General features: G+C 38.3%; 2 protein-coding genes across 2 annotated transcripts in view; one reads left to right on the forward strand and one right to left on the reverse strand.

The window, feature by feature from the left end:
* LOC132787161 (headcase protein) overlaps positions 1–23811 on the reverse strand; it is a 107646-nt gene that overhangs the window by 16598 nt on the left and 67237 nt on the right.
* On the forward strand, positions 14505–16136 carry LOC132784942 (odorant receptor 85c-like). The gene is made up of 3 exons (XM_060790867.1): positions 14505–15647; positions 15704–15859; positions 15909–16136. The coding sequence occupies exons 1-3, from the start codon at positions 14670–14672 to the stop codon at positions 15963–15965; spliced, it is 1191 nt and encodes a 396-aa protein (XP_060646850.1). The 5' UTR covers positions 14505–14669; the 3' UTR covers positions 15966–16136.

The following is a 23811-nucleotide window of genomic DNA, read 5'->3' on the forward strand; positions in this document are numbered from 1 at the left end:
AGAGAGAGAGAGTACTTCGATGGGAAGATGGATAAGAACAAATAACGACACAGACATGCTGCATTATTTAGTAATAATGATAACGAGAAATGCGAAAGGACACGTAGTTGTAATCAATTGCTGCAATGGGACTTCAACATGACAACACGCTTTCTGCTCTGTCTGCTTGAGACAGAGTTTAATGCACTTTTAATAAGTCGCTAAGCAGTTGAGATGTTAGAGCACCCTTAGGCCAAGCAGAAGAGTCTCTCAACTCAAAAGTTTTGCTACATTTTGCATAATGTGCCGAAAATGTTATTGTTCTAATGCTGTGCAAACATTTGCCCAGAACTTTTGGCCAAACAAAACAATCAGCAAATTAATATTTGCTGTGGGGTAACAGCAAACTCTCAACCCCCGAAAATTCCACCTCTCGGTGGCTACATAGGTTGGTTGTCTCATAAATCTTTTGGCAACAATAAAATCAACTGTGTCGAGTTGCCATTAAACTCGATTAATCAATGTTTGCTTTAGCAGAGGGGCGAGAGAGAAAAGTGCTGGGTAAGTAAGCGATATTCTTCTCATTCTCATTAAACAAAAGAAAGAGAAACGAAAGCGTTTTAGTGGCAATCGAGTTGATTGTGTTGCCTAAGCGTGTCTCGGGTTACCAGCACTGGGGCATGCAACAACTGGTGGCAGCTGACAACTGACAACGGGGACAACAATAAAAAAAATAATTATACATTTCTTTAGCCTTTTTTTGTTTTGCTACGTGACAATTTGCTAATTTGCCTGACCAACGGTCATTGAACGTGCCACCGCACGCGGCATCGCTTTGCTTTGCAACATAACCTGCCACAAGCAAATGCCACAACATAATTTATGAATGTCGCGTGTTGTTTTGACGAAAAACAGCTTGTGGAATTTTTGACTTTGGCTTTCAATGCGCTGTGTTTGTGTCAAGTGCAAGAAACTTTTTTGTTTTCAGCGCTGGCAAAAAGTCAAAAGTCGAAGTGCAATAAACTCTTGCATTAACTCGAAAAAGTTATTCGGCAACAACAACTGGCGCTAATGAAGCCATTCAGTTGTCATTTCCTTGGCCCAAAGCAGCATTGAGCGCATAAATCAGTATTGTCAGCATTTCCCTTTGACCATAAATATCAACACGCTATTAAGAGTCTCAGTGTGGTAAAGCCAGGGAGTTGTTGGCCACAAGAAGCAGAAAAAGTCAAAAACCACTCGTAATCCGGGCACAAATCAAAGGCGAGGCATGACCATATACCCTGTGGTAACAAGTGGCATTAAAGGGTAGCACAATTCCATTGAAATGTGCTTAGAGTATCAGCTAGTTGTGCTTAGCTGATAACATCCCTCTCACTATAAGCAAGACAATGGACGATTGAGAAGCAATTCAATTCGATTCCAAGTGCTACGATTTTCATAAACACATTAAATTAAATTGCATTTCAATGGCAGGGAATCGGAGAGGGGGGAAACTCCTCAAAGGAAAGGGAGGAGGAAGTGTCTCAAAAGTTGCGTGAATCCATTAAAACTGTTGCTGTTGTGACCATTTGATGGCCATAAATATACTTGAGCTCAAGTCGAGCATTTCCTCGCTGGCGCCGCCTCAATTCAGACTAAATGTGAATAGAGATTCGTTCTCTATGTGAATAGCACTCATGATGAATATTTATATTTGCTCATAGAAATTTATTTGAATTTATCGGCAGTTGTTCAATGTGTGTTTAGCGTAATTAATAAATCGCTGCATCAAATTGAAACTCAAAAGCATTTACAAAATTAATTGAATTTTTGATATGTGCAACAGTTTTTAAATTAAATTTCTTTTATTTATTTACGAAAATTCGAATCTACTAATTAGCTTTTGAATTCTATTTTTATTAATTTTGAGTTAAAATATTTTACTTTGAGATTTTGTTGTATTTTATGACTTTGATTAAAAATTTGAGTATATTTGTATTATAAGTTGGCTTAGACTTTTAGTTTATTACATTCTTTGTTATTATGGCAGATGAAGTCGAGTTTTAAATCGATTTGCAATTTTCGTATTTAATTAGCTTTTGTTATTTTATTTCTTTGTCTTTTTCTACCCTTTTTCTTGACTTTCTTTGCGTATTATTAAAAAGCAATAAGTCGTGTTTTTTGTGCTTTTTAACTTATTTGCGTCAGCTCAAAAGAAACGACTCTGAACTTTGCATACACACACACACACACACACACACACACACTCATGCTTATCCATCAGATACATATATCCAAGAATCTGCGTGTGTGTGCGTGTTTTGTTTGTGTTTGTGCAGACAGTAAACAAACATGCGAGACTCCCTTTCAGCTTGCTTGCTTGATGTTAGGTGTACAACATTTCACTAGCTGTTATTAAATATTTAAGTTGTGCTGTGTGCCATAATTTATGCGACTGACTGTTGTTGTCGTTGTAACGCCTCATTAATCCACAATTGAAATGGAAGTTGAAGCCTACGGCGATGTTTTTCACGTTATTTCTTTTTAGCGACTTTTCACTGTGGGCGTCGTCTTTGCGATCGCTTTTCGCTTTGAAGCCATTTGATGTCAAACGATTTTATTAAGCCTGCCAAAAGTCGCCTCCTCCTTCAATGTGAAACCCGGAAAAACTAAAACTATCAGCCTCAATTGACGATTGTCATTTCTGGAAATTGAAAAATTTTATTGCCAACTGGCAGCAGAAAAAAACGAAAAACAAAAGCAAAAACTGAGTAGGAGGCGGAGCTGCAAAGGAGTTTTGAGTGGGTGACAATAAAGACAATAAAGAAGAAAGTTTGCAACAAAATGAATTACAAACTGCCACTCGAGGTGGGCTTGCTTTGCCGCTTGTTATGTTGTCGTAGTTTTTTGGGGGCGTGGCCAGGCTGCTTAATTCGCCCAAGTGTGTGGTGGCACCGAGAGCCACATCAAATGACTTTTAATGCTGTCGCACAACCAGGCGGCAGTTGAGCATAACGTGCAGCGAAGCAAGAGTTTGCCAACAACTTTTAGCCAGCTGTGCGCGGTGGCATCCAAGACGTGCCACTGTATCCGTGTGGCAGTGGCTGTGGCAGTGGCAGATTAACTGGCAGCATTCAAAGCCAATGACAAGAGCAAGAACAAGCGGACGGCGGCATATGACACTGACAATGAAATGGAATTGCAAACATGCCAACACAGCACAGCACAGCAAACTTCAGTCCAGCCAAGGCGACGCGTTAGCGTCCACTTCTGCTCTGGCTGCTGCTGCTGGTTGTGACCGCACTGGAGAATCCCCTCAAGCCTGGGACAGCGCTAACTGCAGCACAACAATAAGCTTTAAAATCAACCTAAGCCCGCAAAACAACAACAGCCAGAGGAGGAGTTGAGGAGTTAGAACTAAAGCTAACAGTTAAAATGAAATACAAGAGCATAACTAAGAACTCAACTGTGTAGACTACTCAATCAAGAAATACCCTGTAGAAAAATTGGTATAAAATTCCTCATTAAGAACAAAGACAGATGTTCTAAGCTAACTATAAAATGTAAAATAAAATAAAGCAGTAATGAATGTGAATGAATTGAAATTATGTGAATTGAAAATGTAAACTAAAATAAAACACCAACCAAATTTATTAAACAGCACCATTTCAGAAAATCAGAAAATGCTTATGTACATATGCAATATAAATTCTGTGTCAAATTTATTTCTATAAACCTGAAATTTACTGAATAGAAAATAATGAAAGCGGAAAATGCAGCAAAACTTGAAACAGAAAACATATTCGGAAAGTGTAGACTTTAATAAATCAAATGCATACAACATAAATAGGATTTTAGCAAAGTATAAAATTTGCATTAAAACATACTTCAGAAAACATTTCCAAAGAAGTATAAATTACAAATAATTATCCACGATAAAAATGTATCGAAAATAAAATAAATTATGTATACGACATGAATAGGAAATACAACTTAAATATAAAATATAACATAAAAATAATTTTTTATTAAGAAAAATCGTTAGATTACACTTGAAATAATTTATGACTCGATTTCCGTTTATATTTCTATTAGTAAGACTTTCCCACAGTAGCTCAAAAGTAATATACTCACATTGGACAAATGTTATGTGCTGAGTATAAAAGCGGAATGAAGCATAGTCGGTAGCTTGTACAAATAACATGGAGCTGAGCACTTTGAGGGGGAGTGAAACTCTTCAATATGGGCGTGGGGCGTGTGGGCGGAGCGCACTCTTATAAATGAAATGGAGTAATAATATTTTGCGACAACAAACGCAGCAGGAGCGCTGCTTTTGCCAGCAGTAAGTACAATAGAATGATACAAAGGAAGCGCGGAGAGGGGCAAGTGAAAAGGGCTGCACACACAGAGACGCAGCTGTGACGACGGTGTGGCACATAGGAGCTGGAGCTAAACAACAATGCAATAGCGCTGCAGACAAACAAACATTTCAATAAATTCAAAAAAACCAGCAGCCAGACAATGAAAAACACGCAAAAGGAGTGCCAAGCCAAAAGCAACCAACGAACCAACGAGCCAAAACAGATACCAGACCAATGCCAGACAGACAGCCACAGCTCTCTAAAGACAAAAAGCAAGCAGAGAGAGAGAGGGGAGGAGAGGAAGAAGGTTAAGCGCTACTCGAAAGTGGCTTAAAAGCGTGTCGTTTTGTCGTTTTGTTCTAGCATGTTGTGCCCCACCTGCATTTTGGCAATCTCGTGTCATTTGCACTTAATTCAAATGCGCGACACAATTGCCAAAGGAAAACTAAACTAAACACGACAACAGAAGAGAACGAAATAAAAATATGCGAAAAATGAAAATCAGCCAGCACACAAATTCGTGCATATTTTCCATTTTTTACGTCTGCGATACGCGTTTGTTATAACTTCATTAGCGAATTCTGTGTTGCCACGTGCTACGACATCGTTCACTGAACTTGCGCCAAATTCTATGCACGAAATATTATTACATGCTTCAGTTAACAAACATCGCTTGAAAGATGTTTGGCCAGTTAAATGTAGAATTGAACATTGATCTCTCTTCCCTTTTTTTGAAGTGTCCTTTTCTGGCCATGTCTGGCATTGGCATTGGCTTTAGCATCCACAAAAACCTTCACTTTCAGTCGAGTCAATTTTAATTCGCTTTTTTTGTAGTTGTTGTTGTTGTTGCTAGCTACTCTCTTCATTCAATTTTCAATGGCATTTTTGCATTTGCCATTAGCTAAGCTGCTTGCCTTTGGCTTTGCTTTCGCCTGACCCTTAAATATCAATTTGCAAATAAATTGTATTTGCCCTTTCAAGATGTAGAGGAGCTGGGACAGTCTGCTTATTTATCGTTGCGTTCAATGTTCTATAGCATAATGGCCTTTTATTGGCAATGGCTAAAAGCCGCTGCCGCTGCCAACAGCCAAATACAACAAATGCAATCTTTCTCTGGAAATATATTTTTCGCTTGCGCCCGTAAGTATGCTACGAAAATGTGCTTTAAGTTTATTGAACTGCACGATGCCCCAACGGGCAACCATTTTGTATTTTTTAAAAACCCAACTTATATTCCCTTTGGCAATTATTATTCTACCAAAAAAAAGAAGCAGATGCAAAATACATGCTCCAAAAAAGAGAGCGTGTGTGCCACGCCCCCTGAGTTAAGCAAGCAATTTAAATGCATTTGGCGGCACTAATAGTTTTATTATGGCCAATTTCGCCATGCTGCAGCAGCTGAGACAGAGAAAAAGCGGTGCAAATTGCTTGGCGACTATAAAAGTTAATTGTTTAATTATTTTTCTATTTGTCGAGCGACATTTTGGCAACGATTTTTACCATTTTTATTTTCATGCTCTTTTCGCATTCCGCACGAAAGCGTGTGGCATGCATTTTATGAAGTCACAGTACATTGCCTTGATTGGAGCTTAAGCCCTGGCATAAACGAACTGTAAGCTATTTGGCTGATAGACAGACATACAGACACAGTGCAAACTTCGCCTTGTGTGTAATTTCTTCCACTTAAGTTAAGACCCCAGTCGATTTAGCTATTGGACATACATATGTGTATATATGCACTCGTATATTGAGACAACGAAGTATTATTGTTCTTGCTGCTTGTTCGCTTATCAGCTGCGAATGGGCGAACGGTGCGTATGCGTGATAAACTAGTCTATTTTTATATAGGGGCCTGTGCTCTGCTCTGCTCTGGCCGTCGCTTATCGCCGTTGCGGATCAATGAACTTTACACCACACACCAACTAATAAGCAGCTGATAAAACAGTCAGTAATAGGCCCTGCACTCTTTATTTGCTTTTATCACTCGCTCATTTCCAAGCCTGTTGCGATAAGGGCAGCCAAAGGCATTCGAGTGCAACTGCAAATGTTGCACTTCGTTTTGCTTTCTTTCAAGTCAAACTAATTGGTCTCGCGTTGCGCGTTGCCCGTCGGCTAGTCCCTTGGGTCCGCAGCAGTTGAACCAAATTACATTTTTTTCCTGCTGCCACGCTCTCATACTTTGGCGTTATCAGCTCGACGACTCAGGACTCAGTTTGAGCATATCTTTATAATTGCAAAAAAGCCAAGCGGAAAGCAAAGCAAAACTCAAAATGGCAAAACGGCAAATGGCTGTCTGCATTTTAATTACAGTGCCACAACAGAACACACAAAAAAAAAGGGAAAATGCTGTGAAAATTCTAACCTCGAAGCATAACAATAGTCCATTCCGAAATGGGCATTGAGAGTTGCACTTGAGCAAGCAAACTTGCAACTTCATGGCAAAACTTTGATTAAGAAAAGCCAACTTTCAAAAAGGAAAGCAGAGAGAACACAGAAGAAAAGTTCAAGCTGCAAGTTCAACTTTTGCCTGGAAATTGTGAATGCGAATTGCATTTAAACAATTTTCGGCAGTATGCTAACTTTTTGCACACAAGCCACAATATCATTTTGAGCGAAGGGGCGAAAAATGTATAATTAAAAGCATAGAACAATGGGTGCAAAAGATGCGGGAAAATCTAGACGCAGACGCAGACAGAGACACAGATACAGACAACACAAGCACGCACATAATGAAAATGTCAAAATAAACACGACATTAAAAAAGCTCTCCCCTGGCAAAGGCAAACACACAAAAAGCGAAGCCAGTGCACTCCAAGACATTTTAAAGGCCAATAAAAGTCAAAGCAGCGCTGCTCTCAGCTAACTAGCTATAAGCACATACACATACACAAACACATACACATACACATAGCAAGAAAGCGAGCTCTTCACATGTGAGAAGCACTCATCGAGGCCACTAATCGCACAATGCTCTGCTGCAGCTTAAAGGTGTCAGACGCTCGCGGTGGCGTATACGCAATGTGGTTAAGTAGCTTTGCCGTGTGCCAGTCCTTATTAGCATTTCTAATTAAGGATTTCATATGAGTCGCCGTATAATGACAGTTGCCAGACAACCACGCCTCCCTTCTCATATATGCAGTATATTTATTCAGCTTTTTTTCTTTTCTGTTTGTGTTTTGCTGTTTCTTATTAACCGCATGTTTAGCGACTATTCAAAAGCGTGTCCAGACAGCCACGCCCACCGCCGCGTGAAGGTCCATTTAAAGTGAAAACATTTACATTAATAATTAGCGACACTCTTGCAACTTTCAGCAACTGCCACACAAATTGCAATTAATCAAGTCCCCGTTGGGTTGAGGCAAGTAGAAACTTGGCAGAGTGAGCTGACAGTTTAACTGACTAAACAAGGTGCGATAAGTGTCCAGCCAGCGCAATCAGCGCGCCAGGACAATGACCAAGGATAACAGCTGCTGCTGCTTCTGTTGCTCTTGGTGGCTGCTAAAAATGAAAATGATTTAAAGCACATGGAAACGCTCGAGGCCAGCGCCCCAGGACCTCCGTTGAGTTCAGCTTGGTTCTTTTGTTGACAACTTTTTCGCTCCGTTGTTTTATCTGGTCAAGTAAAGTTTGCCTGTTGTTTTCTTTTATGCAGTTTAAAGTTCAACAAACAGCACTTTAAGTGAAACCCAAAAAAAAGGCAGTAATAAAATTGAAATTCATCATTTCTCTTAGGTAAAGTTCGAGTGGAGAGAAAGAGAGAGGAGAGTAAGAGTAAGTGAAAGGTAATCAAACTAATGAATATTACATGTTTTATGTAGACGAGGCGGCGTCTGAAAGGTCAGCATGACCAGACCAGACTTGGAATGCCACACATATGCACAAAGGACTACAGTGAAGACTCTGATTAATACATTTTTAATTACTTGAAATTATTATAATACAAAAGTTATTAAGTTAATGATACATTTAATAAAATAAAAAATATAAATTACATAAAAATAAATAAGAAAAATATGATTTAACTCTTCATTTATGTATTTGAAAACTGTCTTTAAAAAGCTGAAAATATTTGTAAGAAGTTGGAGTACAGCTTAGTGAAGCTGCACTGTACACACAGGTATTTTGTTTGCCCTGGCGAATTGTAATGCAGCTTGTTCTGGGTAAATGGCCAAATTTGATTGTTGTTCTTGTTGTCGCTGGTTGTTGTTGTGGGTTAGGTAAGCACTTTCACATACACAAACATACCGAAAGAGGCAGCCACAGGAGTAATTAAATTGCAGTTCGTGGGCACCACATACACACACACACACACAGACAGACAACTTGTGGCTGCTCAGCCACAAACTGTTGAAGGACGAATTTTGAACCTGCTCTGTGAGTGGCGCTTCTCAAGTGTGGCTGTGAAAAGCGAAGCGAAAGCAAAGCGCAAAACCTGCATGTTGCTTATTGCTCTGCCTGAGTTATCATTGTAGATAATTTCATTATACACACAAGCACGCACGCACGCACACACACATACACTCGTAGAATGCAGTCGTAAGAAACAAATAAAATGCGAAAACTTCAAAGCAAGCAGCAGACAACAAGCAACAAGCAAAGGGCGTAACATGACTGCGATTTTGCTGAACTTTTGCCAACACAACACAAGAAAATGTTCAGATGGCTAAAGTTGTATGTCGGAGAGAGAGAGAGAGAGTGCAGAGAAGGAGGGAGGGCGAGACACTCGTCGATAATTAATTTTGCCATCAAGGATCTGCGCTCGCATTACATTTCAACCTAAGCGCCTTATTGGTAATGTAGAAGACATCAACAAAAGGAAAAAAAAGCAGCAGAAAAAAGCAACGAAAGAAACTCGACAACAAGACGAAGTCTTAATACTCTTAAGCAGTAAATAATTAAAATCAAATTTACATTTTCAATAAAGAGAAAGTTATTTAGATTTTCTGAACAATCGAATTCATAATAAAAATTTGATAAATCTGAAATCAAAGTTTAAGAACGTATACTTAATATTTGTATCATTCAACTTGTAGAACTTAATTTGCATAGCAGTTAGATTTATGCGGACAATTCGTCATAAATACTTGATGAGCAGCGTCGTTTCGCTACAAATTTAATGACTACATTAACATATCCGCTGCTAGAGTATGAAAAGGTAAAAATGAGAAAAAGAAACAAATCAAAAACCAATAAAAAGCAATACAATAAAAGTAACGCATGACCGAAAAAAAAAGAAACGAAATGCAACGAGGGAGTTGAAGATGTTTTGTCAGGTTCATTGCACCATTCGCGAGGCGCTTTATTTGATTTTTTCCCTTTTGTATTATTTCTTTTTTTTTGTTGTTGTTCGTTTTTGGTTATTTATTTAAAAGATGCTTAGACAAAGCCGCAGAGATGGAGAAGAGTCAGAGGCTGATAGCAAAGGCAGCGCATAAATTTTGCAAACGCTGCACAAATAAAACAGAGAAAGCGATGCGACGCAGCAAAATGTTAAGTGCAGAGTGAAAAAAGCGAAGGGATATGGCAAAGAAATTGCAAACTTAAATCAATAAATAAAGCATAAAGCAAGAGCGAAAGAGAGAAGAGGAGTCAAAGGAGTCGCGTCAACGTCATTAAATCAATGCTGCCGCCGCCTGTCGTTGCCGTTTGCCGTCGCTAGATAACGAGCAGGACAACGACTGGCAAGGCAGGCAGGCAAGGATATTCAAGGATGCTACGACGAAAGTTTGCCAAGTTTACCAAGTGACATTAACACAAACGACGCTCGCTCGAGGAGCACATTAAAATATTCTAGGACGAGACAAGTGTCGACGTCGACATCGACATCGTCCTGGCACCGTTGAGATGCTGATGCTGTCAGCGACAATGCGTTAGACAATGCCAAAAACACAATTGGGGCGTGTCCAGGACAGCCCGACATCGTGTGAAGTGAGTGAAGCTGCTGCACTCAAGTGGCAAAAGGTAGCATCGCTCTTGCCTCAATTGTTTTTGTGCATGCCTTGGCAAATTTTGATTGAATTGCGAAGGCGACTGTCAAGTTGATGGATTGGTTTAATCAAACAGGCAGACACACAGAATATTGCCCAAAAAACGAAACAGACAACAGACAAACAAGACACATTAAAGTCAAGTCTCTCATCGATTTTGTTGGCCTTGAGACAGCGACAGACAACACATAAAATTTGTGGCAGGAAGTGTGAAAAGGCCGTGAAAATGCACGTGACTAAGCGACACAGACAGAGCAGGAAATATGCGTATACCAAGTGTATATACAGTATATAAATATACTGTCATTTGAATGGGTTTTCGTGTACGCCTGGCTAACCAGGCTTAAAGCAAAGCTGTGTAGACGACAATGGGCACGATAAGGCGTCAAATGACAATGACAATGACAATGACAACTATAACAACAAAAGTCAATAAGCCAAATGCTCGAAAGAGCCGTCGGCTACAAGCTGAAATCCTTTAATGTGCTGTTAACGATAAGCTCGCTCTCGCAGCCAGCCGCGAGGGATATGCAAAGAACGTGGCCAAAAACTAGCTGACGAGCAGCGAATATTAAAACAAATAAGCCAGCATAATGGGCTGGCCCCCAGGACAACAGCAAAACAGCAAAAGAAGACATGCCAGACACGAAGTTGGGAGAAATTGTTTTCCATTTCCATTTCTTTCGACTCAGCTGAGTTGTGGCACAATTGACCCATGTCAAATAAGTTAAGCAGCTAGGAAAACGTCAATAGACACACACACACACACAATTGACAAGACACAGGTCAAGCTTTAATTTCATTTGCTGGTCAATGACTTTGCTCGTCGTTGCCTTTTGCAAGTTAGTTGCATTGATTTCCAAACGAGAGAAAAGTGAAAAAAAATAACGCAGGCAAATCAAATAAATGGCAGTCATGAAATGCAAATGTTTGTGTGTTTGCTCGCATAAAACAGTCAAGAGGATGCGACTAATTGGTGTTAACTTGAAGCTGTCGTTTCTGCCCAAAATTAATGGTCACACAAATTTGCACTGCCTTTTTTGCCTTTGCCTCTGCCTGTCAGGTAAGTTGTCCAAGGGTTCTCTGTAGAGTTTTTTTTTGGCTGCAAGTTCAACGAACTTTACCTTTGCCTCGTAAAAATCAATAGGCGGGCGTCGGACGATGGCAGTTCGAGTTCGGGGTTCTCAGTTTTAAAATACATTTTTGTAATGGCCAAAAAGCGAAATGCGCATCAAAGGCACTTCAAATATCAGCATAATCGTTGCCAGAAATGAGCTTCGTCCGTCAGTTGGCGCAACGAAGTCGAAGCCCCTTTTGCGCCCAGCCAACGTTATCATCATCAACAGCAGCATCTAAAGGAGCTAGGGAGAGCATGATGTGCGTGAGATATACTCATTAAGATTTTATTTTCAAAGATATTAAGTATGTTACATTTACACATTTCATAAGTTTTTTAGAGAACCGTTTGGTTTTCGAAAAAAAAGTAGAACTTTTGATTAATGTACTTTTATTTTGAAACTTAATTAAAGAGCATCATTTTATAACTAACGTTTCTGAAGAGGTTAACCTCTTAATGAAAAGGATCTTGCACATATAAAGATTTGACAGGGTTTTAAGAAACAAAGAATATGTTTGGCATTGATTAATCCTTGGATTCCTAAGCTTTCATTGTACAACATAATTAATGCATATGAACTTATTGATAAAGTTTCTTAGATTAAAACACATTTACGACAATTGTATTGAAACAAAAATGGATTAGTTTTCAGTAAGTATTTGCAGTTGTAAATATTATTTTGCTCAATGAATAAATCAAGCTCAAATAAAGCTTTTAATGTGCTTTCGTTTTACAACTTAATGGTAATTTTTATCAGAGACGTAAAATTAATGCTTATCATCAAAAAACTCTAATTTGAATGGTAATAAAATTAAATTTTGTGACTTCTCAAATCATTTCACATACTGCTAATAATATTTTCGTCCACTTCAACGTTGAAAAAATTTCTAAAAGCTTTAACATCAAATTAAACATATTTCAAAGTTATTAACTAATGCAAGTATTAATTGATTTTATTGCATTCAACAACTGACTACTGGGTCAGTATGCCACTGTGCTGGGTATGGCGACATTCGCTTGTGAATGAATCAAAGGCAGCAAACATGAACATGAACATACTCACACACTCAGCTCACTCAATCACTGAGAACTCACTCCTCACACTCTCAATCACAAGACGATTGAAGTGGAAGTTTTGCAGCAGACTGCGCGAGTTTTTCTGTTGTTGCCTCGCTGCTGTCTTGCCAAGTTGTGCGAATGTTATTTTTAGGCACTTTTTTATGAGCCAAGTGAAACAGGCAGCAGCCAGAGCCAGAGAAAAATAATGAAAACGAAATTTGCAAACTGCAGTTTGTGGCACGCCACATCGCCACCAATGGAGTCGCGTGGTGGGCGATGCCCCAAAGGGAAAGAGAGAGGGGGAAGTAAAGTCTGTGGAAGCGTGACAAATTTGTTGGCAACTTTTCGAGAGTCAAGGAAATGGGCGACGATTGGCAGCAATCGATAAAAACACGATCATGACCAGCAGCAACAGTTGCAGTTGCAGTTGCATTTGGAGTTGCAGCATTTAATTGAGTTGTAGCCGCATTGTTAATGCCACGTTTGTTTGGGGCGTGCAACAGAATGAGGCACAGTGGCACGCGCGATAAGCAGCTGCAATAAGCGCGCTCGCTCGCTTATCTGATAGCTGCACAATTATTAATTGGCGCAACATGTGGGCTCCAAAACGAACACAAAAAAAAACTGAAAATATTACGCATACGAAACGTTAACAGCCTTAAAAGTGAACCGCAAAGTTATTGGCCATAATATGTGTTGTGGGTGTTATGCAGCATTTTACTTGCCACAATTGGCTGGTGTTGACCCCCCGGGGGCCAGTTGCACAACCCGTGACGAAGATAGCTGCAGCACCAAACTCTGGTGGCAGGGAGCAACAATTTGATCGACTGCCTTTAATAGAAATTGTCTAGCCAATTGGCAGCTATAAAAGTAAGCTGTTAGCTGTGTGAGTGTGAGTGTGAGCAAATTTGCCTCTGCATTGTTAAGTCAAACAAACCGTTTACACAGCCAACGTGCAAATGTTGCCAACTGGCAGCTTTGGCTGGAAGCTTGGCTAACAAGTCAATGAACGCTAACATACTTTGGGCAATTCAATAAATGCCATTCACATTTAGCTTAACAATCGCATTAATTTTTGGTTAGGCGCATAAAAAGTGCAACAATTTTGATAGTCAATTTAATTTGCTATAAAATTTCATATTTTAAATTAAAGCAATATTGATTGAAATTAAACGAAATCATAAAATTATCTAAAACGAAATTAAATATTTGAAAATTTAATACAAATGCAAACTAAATGAATTCACAAAATAATGTCAAATAGAACATTTAATAATTGAATGTGGAATAATCGAATAAATTCAAATGGAAAAATTATCAAAGAATGCAAATTAAACATTAAATCAATTAACGTAAACATATTTAAACTATCCATTCTAAGAAAATTAAATATTTGAACATAATAAACCAATGTAGTAATGTAATGTTCTTTTACAAAATGGTAGTGAATAGTTAAATGAAATCACAAAATTGTGTGCAAACATGAAATATCAAAATGTTCTTAGAGGAAATCAATAGTTTTAATACATACCGTAAAAAAACTGAATAGACTTCATACATTTTTTTTGTAGTGAAGGGTCTACAATAACATTTTTTTACGGTCAGTTAAATCACTTAATTGAAGATACTTAATATAAAAATTCAAATTGTGCCTAATTAATTTCAATGTAATTTGTGAAATGTTGGCAAAAGTATTGTCTACTTTTTGGCTGCCCTTGAAATACGCTCAACGAAAGCGAGAGTGAGAAAGAGGGACAAAGAGAGAGATTGAGGTAAAACTAATGTAAGAGAGGGAGAGGTGCAAAAGCTTTGCGCTAATTGCGTCGCATTCGATTCGTTAGCAACAACAGCAACAGCAGATAACAAATTTCATACCCGGTAGCCAAAGCTTAAAAGGGTGTTACAAAGCGAAATTTCACTTAATATAAAAAGAGACTTATTATTGATTAACCCTTTAAATCAATTTAAAATGAACGCAACCACAATGTAAACAATAATTATCAATAAGAACCAACAATTAGACTAAAAACAGTTATTAAACGATTTTGTAAGCAGTCAACTCTGCATTTGTGACCACAATTTAAATACATAATTGATTGCGACGAAAATCGTGTGTGGCTATATAAAGTGCGTGTAAAGCGCATTTGAACTTCAAAAAAGTATTAACAAAACAAAGGACGCACAATGCCGATGGCCAAAATGGATAGTTTCCTGAAGTACGCCAACTTCTTCTACACGGCAGTTGGAATTGAACCTTATACAAGAGTTTCACGCAAAAGTGCGCCCAGCATATGGATTAGTTTTGTCTTCTGGTCGAACATTATAAATCTAAGTTTGGTGCTTTTGGGTGAGACTGTCTATGTGCTGATTTCCTTTGCCACTGGCGAACACATCGTGGAAGCCATCATGGTAATGTCCTACATTGGCTTCGTGCTCGTCGGGATGAACAAAATGGCATTTGTTTGGTGGAAGAAAGAATCGCTGAGTGGCATAATGCATCAATTGGAGGAGCTCTTTCCACGCACGAAGGAGACTCAGTCAGAGTATCAATTGGATAGATATCTGGAGAGTTGCTCTCGCCTGAGTTTGACCTTCTCGCTACTTTACTCTGTGCTCATCTGGACTTATAATCTGTTCAACATTGCGCAGTACTTGGTCTACGAATTGTGGCTCAAGACACGCATCGTCGGACTCACTCTTCCCTATATGATGTATATCCCTTGGCACTGGGAAGGAAATTGGTCCTATTATCTGCTGCTCTTCTCGCAGAACTTTGCTGGCTACACTTCGGCAGCTGGACAAGTTTCAACGGATCTCTTGCTCTGCGCTGTGGCCACTTTGATCATCATGCACTACGATTATCTGGGCAGGATTATAGAGTTTAAGCAGCTCACTGGAGATTGGTCGCAAGATTCGCGTTTCCTGGCACAAGTTGTGCAATATCATGAGCGTCTTTTGAGCTTGTCAGCGGAACTAAATGAGATCTTTGGTGTGCCGCTGTTGCTCAACTTTCTCATCTCTTCGTTTGTCATCTGCTTTGTGGGCTTTCAAATGACAATCGGAGTGCCGCCTGATCTGATGATCAAGTTGCTCTTGTTCTTGGTCTCCTCTCTGTGTCAAGTGTATTTGATTTGCCATCACGGACAACTGATTGCCGATGCAGTGAGTTCAAAAGCTATTACTAATATACTTTGTTTATTCCATTTAAATTCTTTTAGAGCTCTGGCATTGCTTTGGCTGCCTATAAACAAGATTGGAACTTCGCTGATGTCAGATATCGCAAGACTTTGGTCTTTATCATTGCTCGCTCCCAAAAACCAGCTTTTCTCAAAGCAACTGTTTTCATGCAGATCACCAGAGGCACAATGACTGAGGTAAGTTCTGAAAAGTTATTGTATTATTATTATTATGAACTTCTTACAGTTGCTGCAATTGTCCTACAAATTCTTTGCTCTGCTGCGTACCATGTATGCCAAGTAAACTTGACTATATACCAAAGAACAAACAAAAAACCTGGCATTGTATTTCAATTTCTATGTAATTTATTTTTTGTATTTCATACTTTTAGTCATATTTTATTTGCAAATGCTTTTTAAAGTAACTAAATACTTCATTTGCATTAAGCAATAAATCTTGCGGCAAATGTCAATAAAAATCCATCGAAATTATAAATTCAAGTTCATAAAATACACTTCAAAATAAAGTGAAAAAGAGTCTATTAAGTTTGTTTTTATTTTAATACAAATTTAATATGTTTAATACCTTTTCTAACTTCCAATTTCATTTAATTAAGTTAAGTATCAAAATAAATTAATATTTGATATGCTTGAATATTTCTAATTTGTTAAAAACCAGTTAAATACTACTTTTAAGAATCTTTATCTGCTCTCCCTATAGTTTGTTAGCGGGTATTTCGCAGTCGTGCACTCTCGACTGCAGCTTTCTTAGTTGTTTTCGTTTTGCTTACTTGTTGTTGCTATTTTGCTGTTTGCTTTGCTAATTATTGTCATAGGTTAGTGTAGGCAGAGAGAGAATTCAACGCAGCACGACGACGGCAACAACAACGAAAGTAATAAAAATTTAGAGCTGCTGAGAAACTGAAAGTGCTTCAAGCAACAACAGTTGTTCTGCTCGTTGTTGTTGCTTTTGTTGTGCACTGTTTTGCTGTTGCCATTTTTTATGGCGCTCTGTTGGCATTTTAAGTATTTTCACAGCAACATTGTAGCCCACACACACTAGTGCAGACACACATATGCAGAGCTTTTGTAGAATGCCAACTCGCCCGCAGTCGTAATAATTACCAAGTAACAACAACAACGCCAACAACAACAACGATAACAACAGCAACTAGCCCAAGCACATTAGGCAATCACAAAATTTGTGGCCTGACATCTTTTTGGGCTGTTGTTGTATTTTTTTTCTAGTATTTTTCGTCTTATTTTTTTTGGAATCACATTTTTAGTATGTAGTATGTATTTAAGTGCTTTAGCCTGTCTTTGGAGACTTCTGCATACAGACAGACATACATATGTTATGTGTGTTGTTGTTGGTTGCCACGCAATTTTGTTGGCATTCTGTCAAACTAAAACATGTGGCAGCCATCTTTTCGTTGTTGTTGCTGTTGCTGCTTATAAACAAACATTGCACATTGCGTTGTCATTAGAATGGATAATTGTGGACGACGACGCTGAAGTTTGATTGACAGTCAAAGCAGAGGAAACAACAGCACCAGCTACAAAAGTAGCAGCAGCTGGACAGCGTGTGGCAGATGTCAACAATTGTTGGCGTTTTACGATCCACACACACATACACTCGCACATACATGGGCAACATTCTTGCCACAATCTTCAGGTTGCGACTTGGCGGAAAATGCTAGATTACGCGGCTTCTTTTTTATTCTTTACAGAAAGCTTATCTATTCCCTCACATCAAAAGTCGCTTGGCTATTAAAAGTGGATAGCTTTATAATTCCATTAATTCTGATTTTAATTAAAAGTTTATTAATTTTCATGAATTCAATAATGTATTTTACTTTTCTTTGCAATGCAATTGCTTAAATGCCTGCAGTGCATTTGCAATTCGTTATTCGCTGCTCTTCTCGATCTTTCTTTCATTTCGTTTTCTTAATTTGCATTCATCAACAGCGCACAAACTAATTGCAAAATGTTTGCGTATGTGTGTGTTGCGTTGTGCTATTTCTATTTTTCACATTTTCTACACACATTCACACACGCACACACATGCAATAGACGCAGCAGCGCGGCGGGTTAGCGACCGCAAAACTATCTGACATTAGATTGCGATGGCGGCCAAACGACAACAGCCGACGTCAACTGCGACTGCGACTTCGACGCTAACTGCGACGGCGACTGCAACTGCAGCAGAGGCAGCAAATGGCGCTCATTTAGTTGGCGACTTTTGCTGTGCCGTTTGGCACGTACTAAAGAGCGAGCGAGACACACGCCTTCAATTTGGATGCACTTTTTTCTCGCATTAATGCACAAGCATAAATATGTTATGTGGCAGGCAGCAACAGCGAAAAATTTTCTTTAACTATTTATTAGCTTTTTGGGCAAAAAATTTGTTTATGTAGAATTTTAAGTGCAAAATCCTGTTGCAACAATGTTGGGCAACAGATTTTTGCTGCCTGCTTTTCTTATCTACGTGCAGCATCTCGTTTGACTGGCAGCCAGGGAAAGAGAGCGAGAAAGAGAGAGTGTGTGCAGCTTGTAGATCTGTTAGACAGATTGTGGCATGCTTGATTGAACGTTCGCTTTTATTGCCACAACAAATCAATTTTACCAGCTAAAGCTGCTGCAACAACAGCAACAACAACAACAGCTGGCACTCCCCATCGCATTGCGAGCTGCAGACTACTTTATACATACTTACAACACACAACACAACAATACGAGAGATACGAGTGCAAGTTGCAACCAAATGTTGCATGTATTGTTGCTTGTATTGTCTGTAAGTGCAGCGTGCAATTGCAAAATACAAAGTTGTTTTTGTATTTTTTTTTTCGGTTGCAACTCGCTCTCCGGCTGCGCGTTGGTGGCGCCGCAAACTCGAAAATTGCAACGTCGGCGTCGTCAATTGACGCAGCTAGGCGGCGGGGGCGGGGGGCGTGACCGTGTCTATGATTTCTTAATTGATTTAACAGTGCCTTCAGGCAAGCAAGCTACAAATGTTTAGTGAGAGTGCTCGACAGTTAAATACTGCATCGATTATATGACGAACAAAAATAGAAGGTGCTATAAACGATTTTTAATTGAATTTTTACTTTTTAGGGTGGCGCCACAATAACCAAAATCTGAGTATTACCAAGCTGAATATTGACAATAAATTATATAGCTCTAACTTGTTTAACCTCTGAGTTACAGCGCTTTATTTGAGAGGACAGACAGAAAGCCGGAAAAGTTTATAGCGCTTGGCTATAAAACTCTTCTACCAAAATTAAGGTATTACGTAACTGAATATATTTCCAAAACTTCATGGATCTAGCTTGCTTAGTCTTCGAGTTACAGAGATTTATTTGGCTGGACAGACAGAAAGACGGACAGATTTATAGTACACTTGGTCTGCCATAAAACTCTTCGACCCTTTTGGGGTAGCGAGTGATCCCAATGTTATGTAAAATGCTGCAAACAGAATAGCGGAAATGCTCTCGGCTCAGCTAATACATTTACTTATGTATGTAAAGCAAACGCCCACTTCAAAAAGATCGTTCAACAAATTGATCATTCACACACAGACACACACATACACACTCATACTTGCAACGCTCCACCTACCTAGGTTCCCCAATATATATCGCTTCGTAGCTATCATAAAAAACAAAAGTAGTTGTAAGCCTTAAATTTGTGATACGCTTTTTGGCATCTTGATATGTTCGAATTATTGCTCGTTTATAATCAGCAGCTTTTGATCTTGTGCCGAAGGTGTAGTTCGTTGTTGTTGTTGTTTTGTTGTCTCTGTTTTGCTGCTGTTTATTATTGGCCAGCTGACCCGTTACCGTTATTAATTAACAGCTGTGCGCTTATTATGCAAATTGCCACAGATGCGATGCGATGCCAGACACAAGACAAAAGTCAATGTGGGGGTAACAACAACAACAACAACAACAACAACAACAGAAACAGCAACGAGCTATGAATATATCAAGGTAATACATATATGTAGAGATAGATATATATACATATATATAGTCGCACATATATTAAAGTTTTGATAGCATTTGCGGTTTTGTGCGCGTCGAGTACTCACGATTGCCATTCGTTTGCGGTTAATGAGTCATTCACAAGCTCAACTATGGAGTGAGTACGAGGAAATTGTACAGGGTCTACATACCTGCAATAAAAATAAAAGGTAGACACAATTCCGATTAGTTAATTGATTTATTGCTCGAGTGAAAGCTCAATTAAGCGCATTAAATGTGAGAATTGACTTGAACTGAAGTACCTAAAAAAAACTATCTTTCTTTATCTAATCTTCATTGTGAAATGTATTAATCATTCAAATTCTTGCTTGATGAATATTCACTTAAGTAAAATGAAATATGTTTGTACATACTTAAACAATACTATCTTTTCTATAAGAATATAATCTTTATTCTATGGGAGTATATAAGTTATAAAATTCCTTCTATAACCATATTAACTTAACCACAATTAAATATATTTCTCTTTATTATATTTCCCCACTTACTTTTTTCTATTATTAACTATATTTACATATTTAACTAATACGATATATCAATCTATCTTCATTTCAACATCCATCTAAAGCCAATAATAATAAGCATTAAGATTTAATGCTTAAATTTTTATACATTAAACTTCAAATGAAAAGCCTCAAATTAAGCGAATAAAAGTTAAAGATACACAACGAAAATACCGCGTAAATCGCTTGCAACAAATTAAGCGATTATTTATAATGACATAGAGATGCCTATCGCCTGTGCCACGTACAACACACACAAATGCAAATGGAGAAACTCTCCTTTCTTGGTGAGCAGAGTCTATAATTTAGCATTAAATTATATGCAGATAAGCGTGAGCGCAAGACGGAAGATGCATGCATCATCTTTCTGGACGGACAGACAATGAATGCAACACAATGGGGCGACGTCTTTAATTTGGCCAACGAGGCGCAATTGCAACAGTCACAGGCGAATAAAACAACAATTTATTTCGCAATCAATTTGACAAATGCTTAAAGCTTATATTGGCCACAGCACACACAACACACATCGCAACATGGCCAAAACGGTCGTTACTCGATGCGATGCTCGATGGTGCAGAAGATAGCCACAAAAACTGCAAAGACAGTTCGCCAGCAGCTGGCCTGAAGTTCGACTGGTTGTGATCTGGCTAATAGATTGAGTTAAGCTATGGGGCCAATTGTGTGTTCTAGTCTGGGGGCAACAGCAGCAACAACAACAACACCAACAACTGGTGGCTGCTTGGCTAATAAAGTTGCAACAGAGTGAAACACGTTTATTGGCATCACATAAATGGCGGAATGTCTAAATCAGCGATGAGCGACATTTGTCGACATTGACCCACTGCTTCTCACTCTCTTCAAAGCTGTTGTTGTGGGTGCGAGGGTCAACCGAGCAGTTACTAATTTATGTGCGTGACGCGAGTGGCAAACAAATTATGCACAACACAACAAAAGACATAAAACACAGCAAAATGAGACTCGACAGCAGCCGAAGCTTGCATTTATTTACCTGCACACACAAACACTGACAGAGAGGTGTTAATTGAATACAGATAGAAGGAGAAACACAGCTAGACAGGTGGTAATTAAATTAAATTAAAGGCGCCTCATTAAGGTCGAATTACGAACCGAAAACTTGACGTTGTTTGTCATTTGTCATCGTCGTCATTTTGCACAGCGCCTGTAATTATGCAGCACTAATAGATGTTGCCACAATTCCCCCTTACCGCCCTCTACTCTACCCCTTCACATATCGAGCAAATAGTTAAGCAATTATTTTCAGCCTGACATTTGCAAGTTTTCAAGAACAGCACACCGAAGGCAATCGTTGCTTGCCCTGGCTCTGACGTTGACTTGAACTTCTAGGTGTTGTCACACACATGTTGTTCAGATAGTCGTGATATCACTTGGAATTTGTTAGCTATGCAATTCCATTCAAATACAATTTAATAGTTTCGCTTTCCACTCTAAACGTTACACTGCGAGAAAATTTAACGTTCACTTTGAGGCAATAAAATGTGAATGAATTTGAACAAAAAATTAAACCCACTTATAGAATACAGTACCAGTTATAGTAATTAATTTACAACTTTTCTGACTGATTTACCAAATGTTAAGATCTAGGAGGCTGCAATTTTTTATTCTGGCAGATATTTCTGCATACTAAAGTGTTTGTCCTGATTGAGTTACTTAGGGACACAATGACGGATTTATCAATGCACAACTCAAGCGGTAAGAGCTAGGAGGCTGCAAGTTTTACACAACGTTGAATTTGGGCGTACTTTTGGATTTCCCAAAATTTACAGTCTAACCGCCTCTTTATTGATCTCAGACCTAACTATCAACTCACAGCCTAAAACTGTAAGAGCTGGGAGGCTGTAGTTTTTGAACCAGCTTGCATACGAATCGTGCTCCATTTTTTTTAGTTTCCCAAAATTTCTACTCTAAATCTTCCAGAGATCTCATCATTCTGATTTCCAGTTGCCATAAAATTAAACATTTTTTTTTAACTTGGTTATTAAAATAGAATTTTTTTTAATATAAAACTACTTTTTTTCTTTTCAATTTTATAAATATTTTTGCTATGATTGTATAATAGTCTTTTTAACATTTAAAAAAATACTTTTGAATTTGAAATTTTTAAATATTTATAGCATGACTGTAAATCAATATTTTTAGCATTTAAAACAATTTAAAGTATTGTTTGAATTTGAATTTTTAAAATATTTATAGTATGACTGTAGGCTAATGAACAGCTCAAATTAATTTGATTAGCAAAATACCTTTCAACTTTTGTGTGCATTAGCAAATCATAAATAAATAAACAATTTCTAATATCAAAAATGCATATTTAAAGCGCAAACATAAAAGTTTTTCAATTATAGTTTTCAGTTTTCGCATTGTTGCAGCTATTTTTATTTTTTGGCTGTTTATTTTTGCATATAAAATTAGTTATTTTAAATGATTTTTTGACACGTTTTTTGGGCGCTCGTCGTTCGCTCGTTTGTTTGCTCAAAGTCGTTTTGTTTGTTTGAAGTCGTCTCGCCGTCGACTTGTTTGCGCTTTTTGTCGTTTTTGTCGTTTTTGTTATTTATGCATTTTTGTCATGGACACCAGGCTACGTTGCTGGCGCGGTCATTACCATGAGCCAATCCAGCACTTTACCCTTCGCACTCCCACCGAGTCATAGTGTGCCACTCCTCCCGCCCACTTCAGACTATTGGCAAACACATTTTTAATTGATTTTAGAGTTTTTTTTTGTATTTTTTGCTTAATGTTTGGTGTGAAATATCGCTTGGAAAATGGTTAAAACAATTTGCAATATTTATGCAAACAACAACAAAAAAAAAATTGAAGGACACTGTGTGTATTTTATGCATTAATAGTGGAGGAGTGACTCAATTGCTTGCAAGTTGTAATAAATAATATTGTAGAAGCACAATTATAGTGCTCTTTAGAATCTAATTCAATCAGTAAACGTGGTTCAATTATAGAGCACTTAATTCGTTCTTCAACAACGAGTTTAGCTTCTTTTCTTTCTCATCTTTGGCAGCCAACTAATCGGCCACTCATAATTAACACATTTAGCTAATAACTTCAAGCGAAATAAACAACATTAATCACGCTTTAATGGTGTATTAATAAGAGCAGAGACGAGAGCGAGAAACAGAGATGGAGAGAGAGAGAGAGAAACAACAATAGACATTCATATGTAAGTTTTGCTGGCAACTTTTATTGAAACTTTCCGAGTGTGTATTTGCTGTGCGGCTTTTCCAATAACAATAAAATAAATCTTGGCCAAGAAAAACAGATAAAAACAGCATTAGCTGGCCATAAAGCAAACAAAACCCACAACGCTCTTTACAGGTTAAAAACGAGCCAACGGCGACAATGACAAAGACGGCAATGTCTGGCGAGAGCAAGACTGATGTAGACAGAGAAGGAGAGAGAGGGACAGACAGACAGTTAGACAGAGAGTCAAGCAGTTAGACAGATTGTCAGACAAGTGCCAAGTTAATTGCATTAAAAGTGAAATAAAAAGCGAGCGCGACAGCAGCTCAGATAGCAAAAATTATGAAGTGCAGTCGACGACGTTGTTGTT

The sequence above is a fragment of the Drosophila nasuta genome, chromosome 2R, assembly GCF_023558535.2.
Source record: "Drosophila nasuta strain 15112-1781.00 chromosome 2R, ASM2355853v1, whole genome shotgun sequence".
NCBI lineage: Eukaryota > Metazoa > Arthropoda > Insecta > Diptera > Drosophilidae > Drosophila > Drosophila nasuta.

Excerpts from the sequence above, each read along its gene's own strand:
- LOC132784942 (XM_060790867.1), top strand. The coding sequence starts at position 14,670 with ATGCCGATGGCCAAAATGGATAGTTTCCTGAAGTACGCCAACTTCTTC. Across the intron at positions 15,648-15,703 it reads GACAACTGATTGCCGATGCA|AGCTCTGGCATTGCTTTGGC; the intron begins GTGAGTTCAAAA and ends AAATTCTTTTAG. Across the intron at positions 15,860-15,908 it reads CCAGAGGCACAATGACTGAG|TTGCTGCAATTGTCCTACAA; the intron begins GTAAGTTCTGAA and ends AACTTCTTACAG.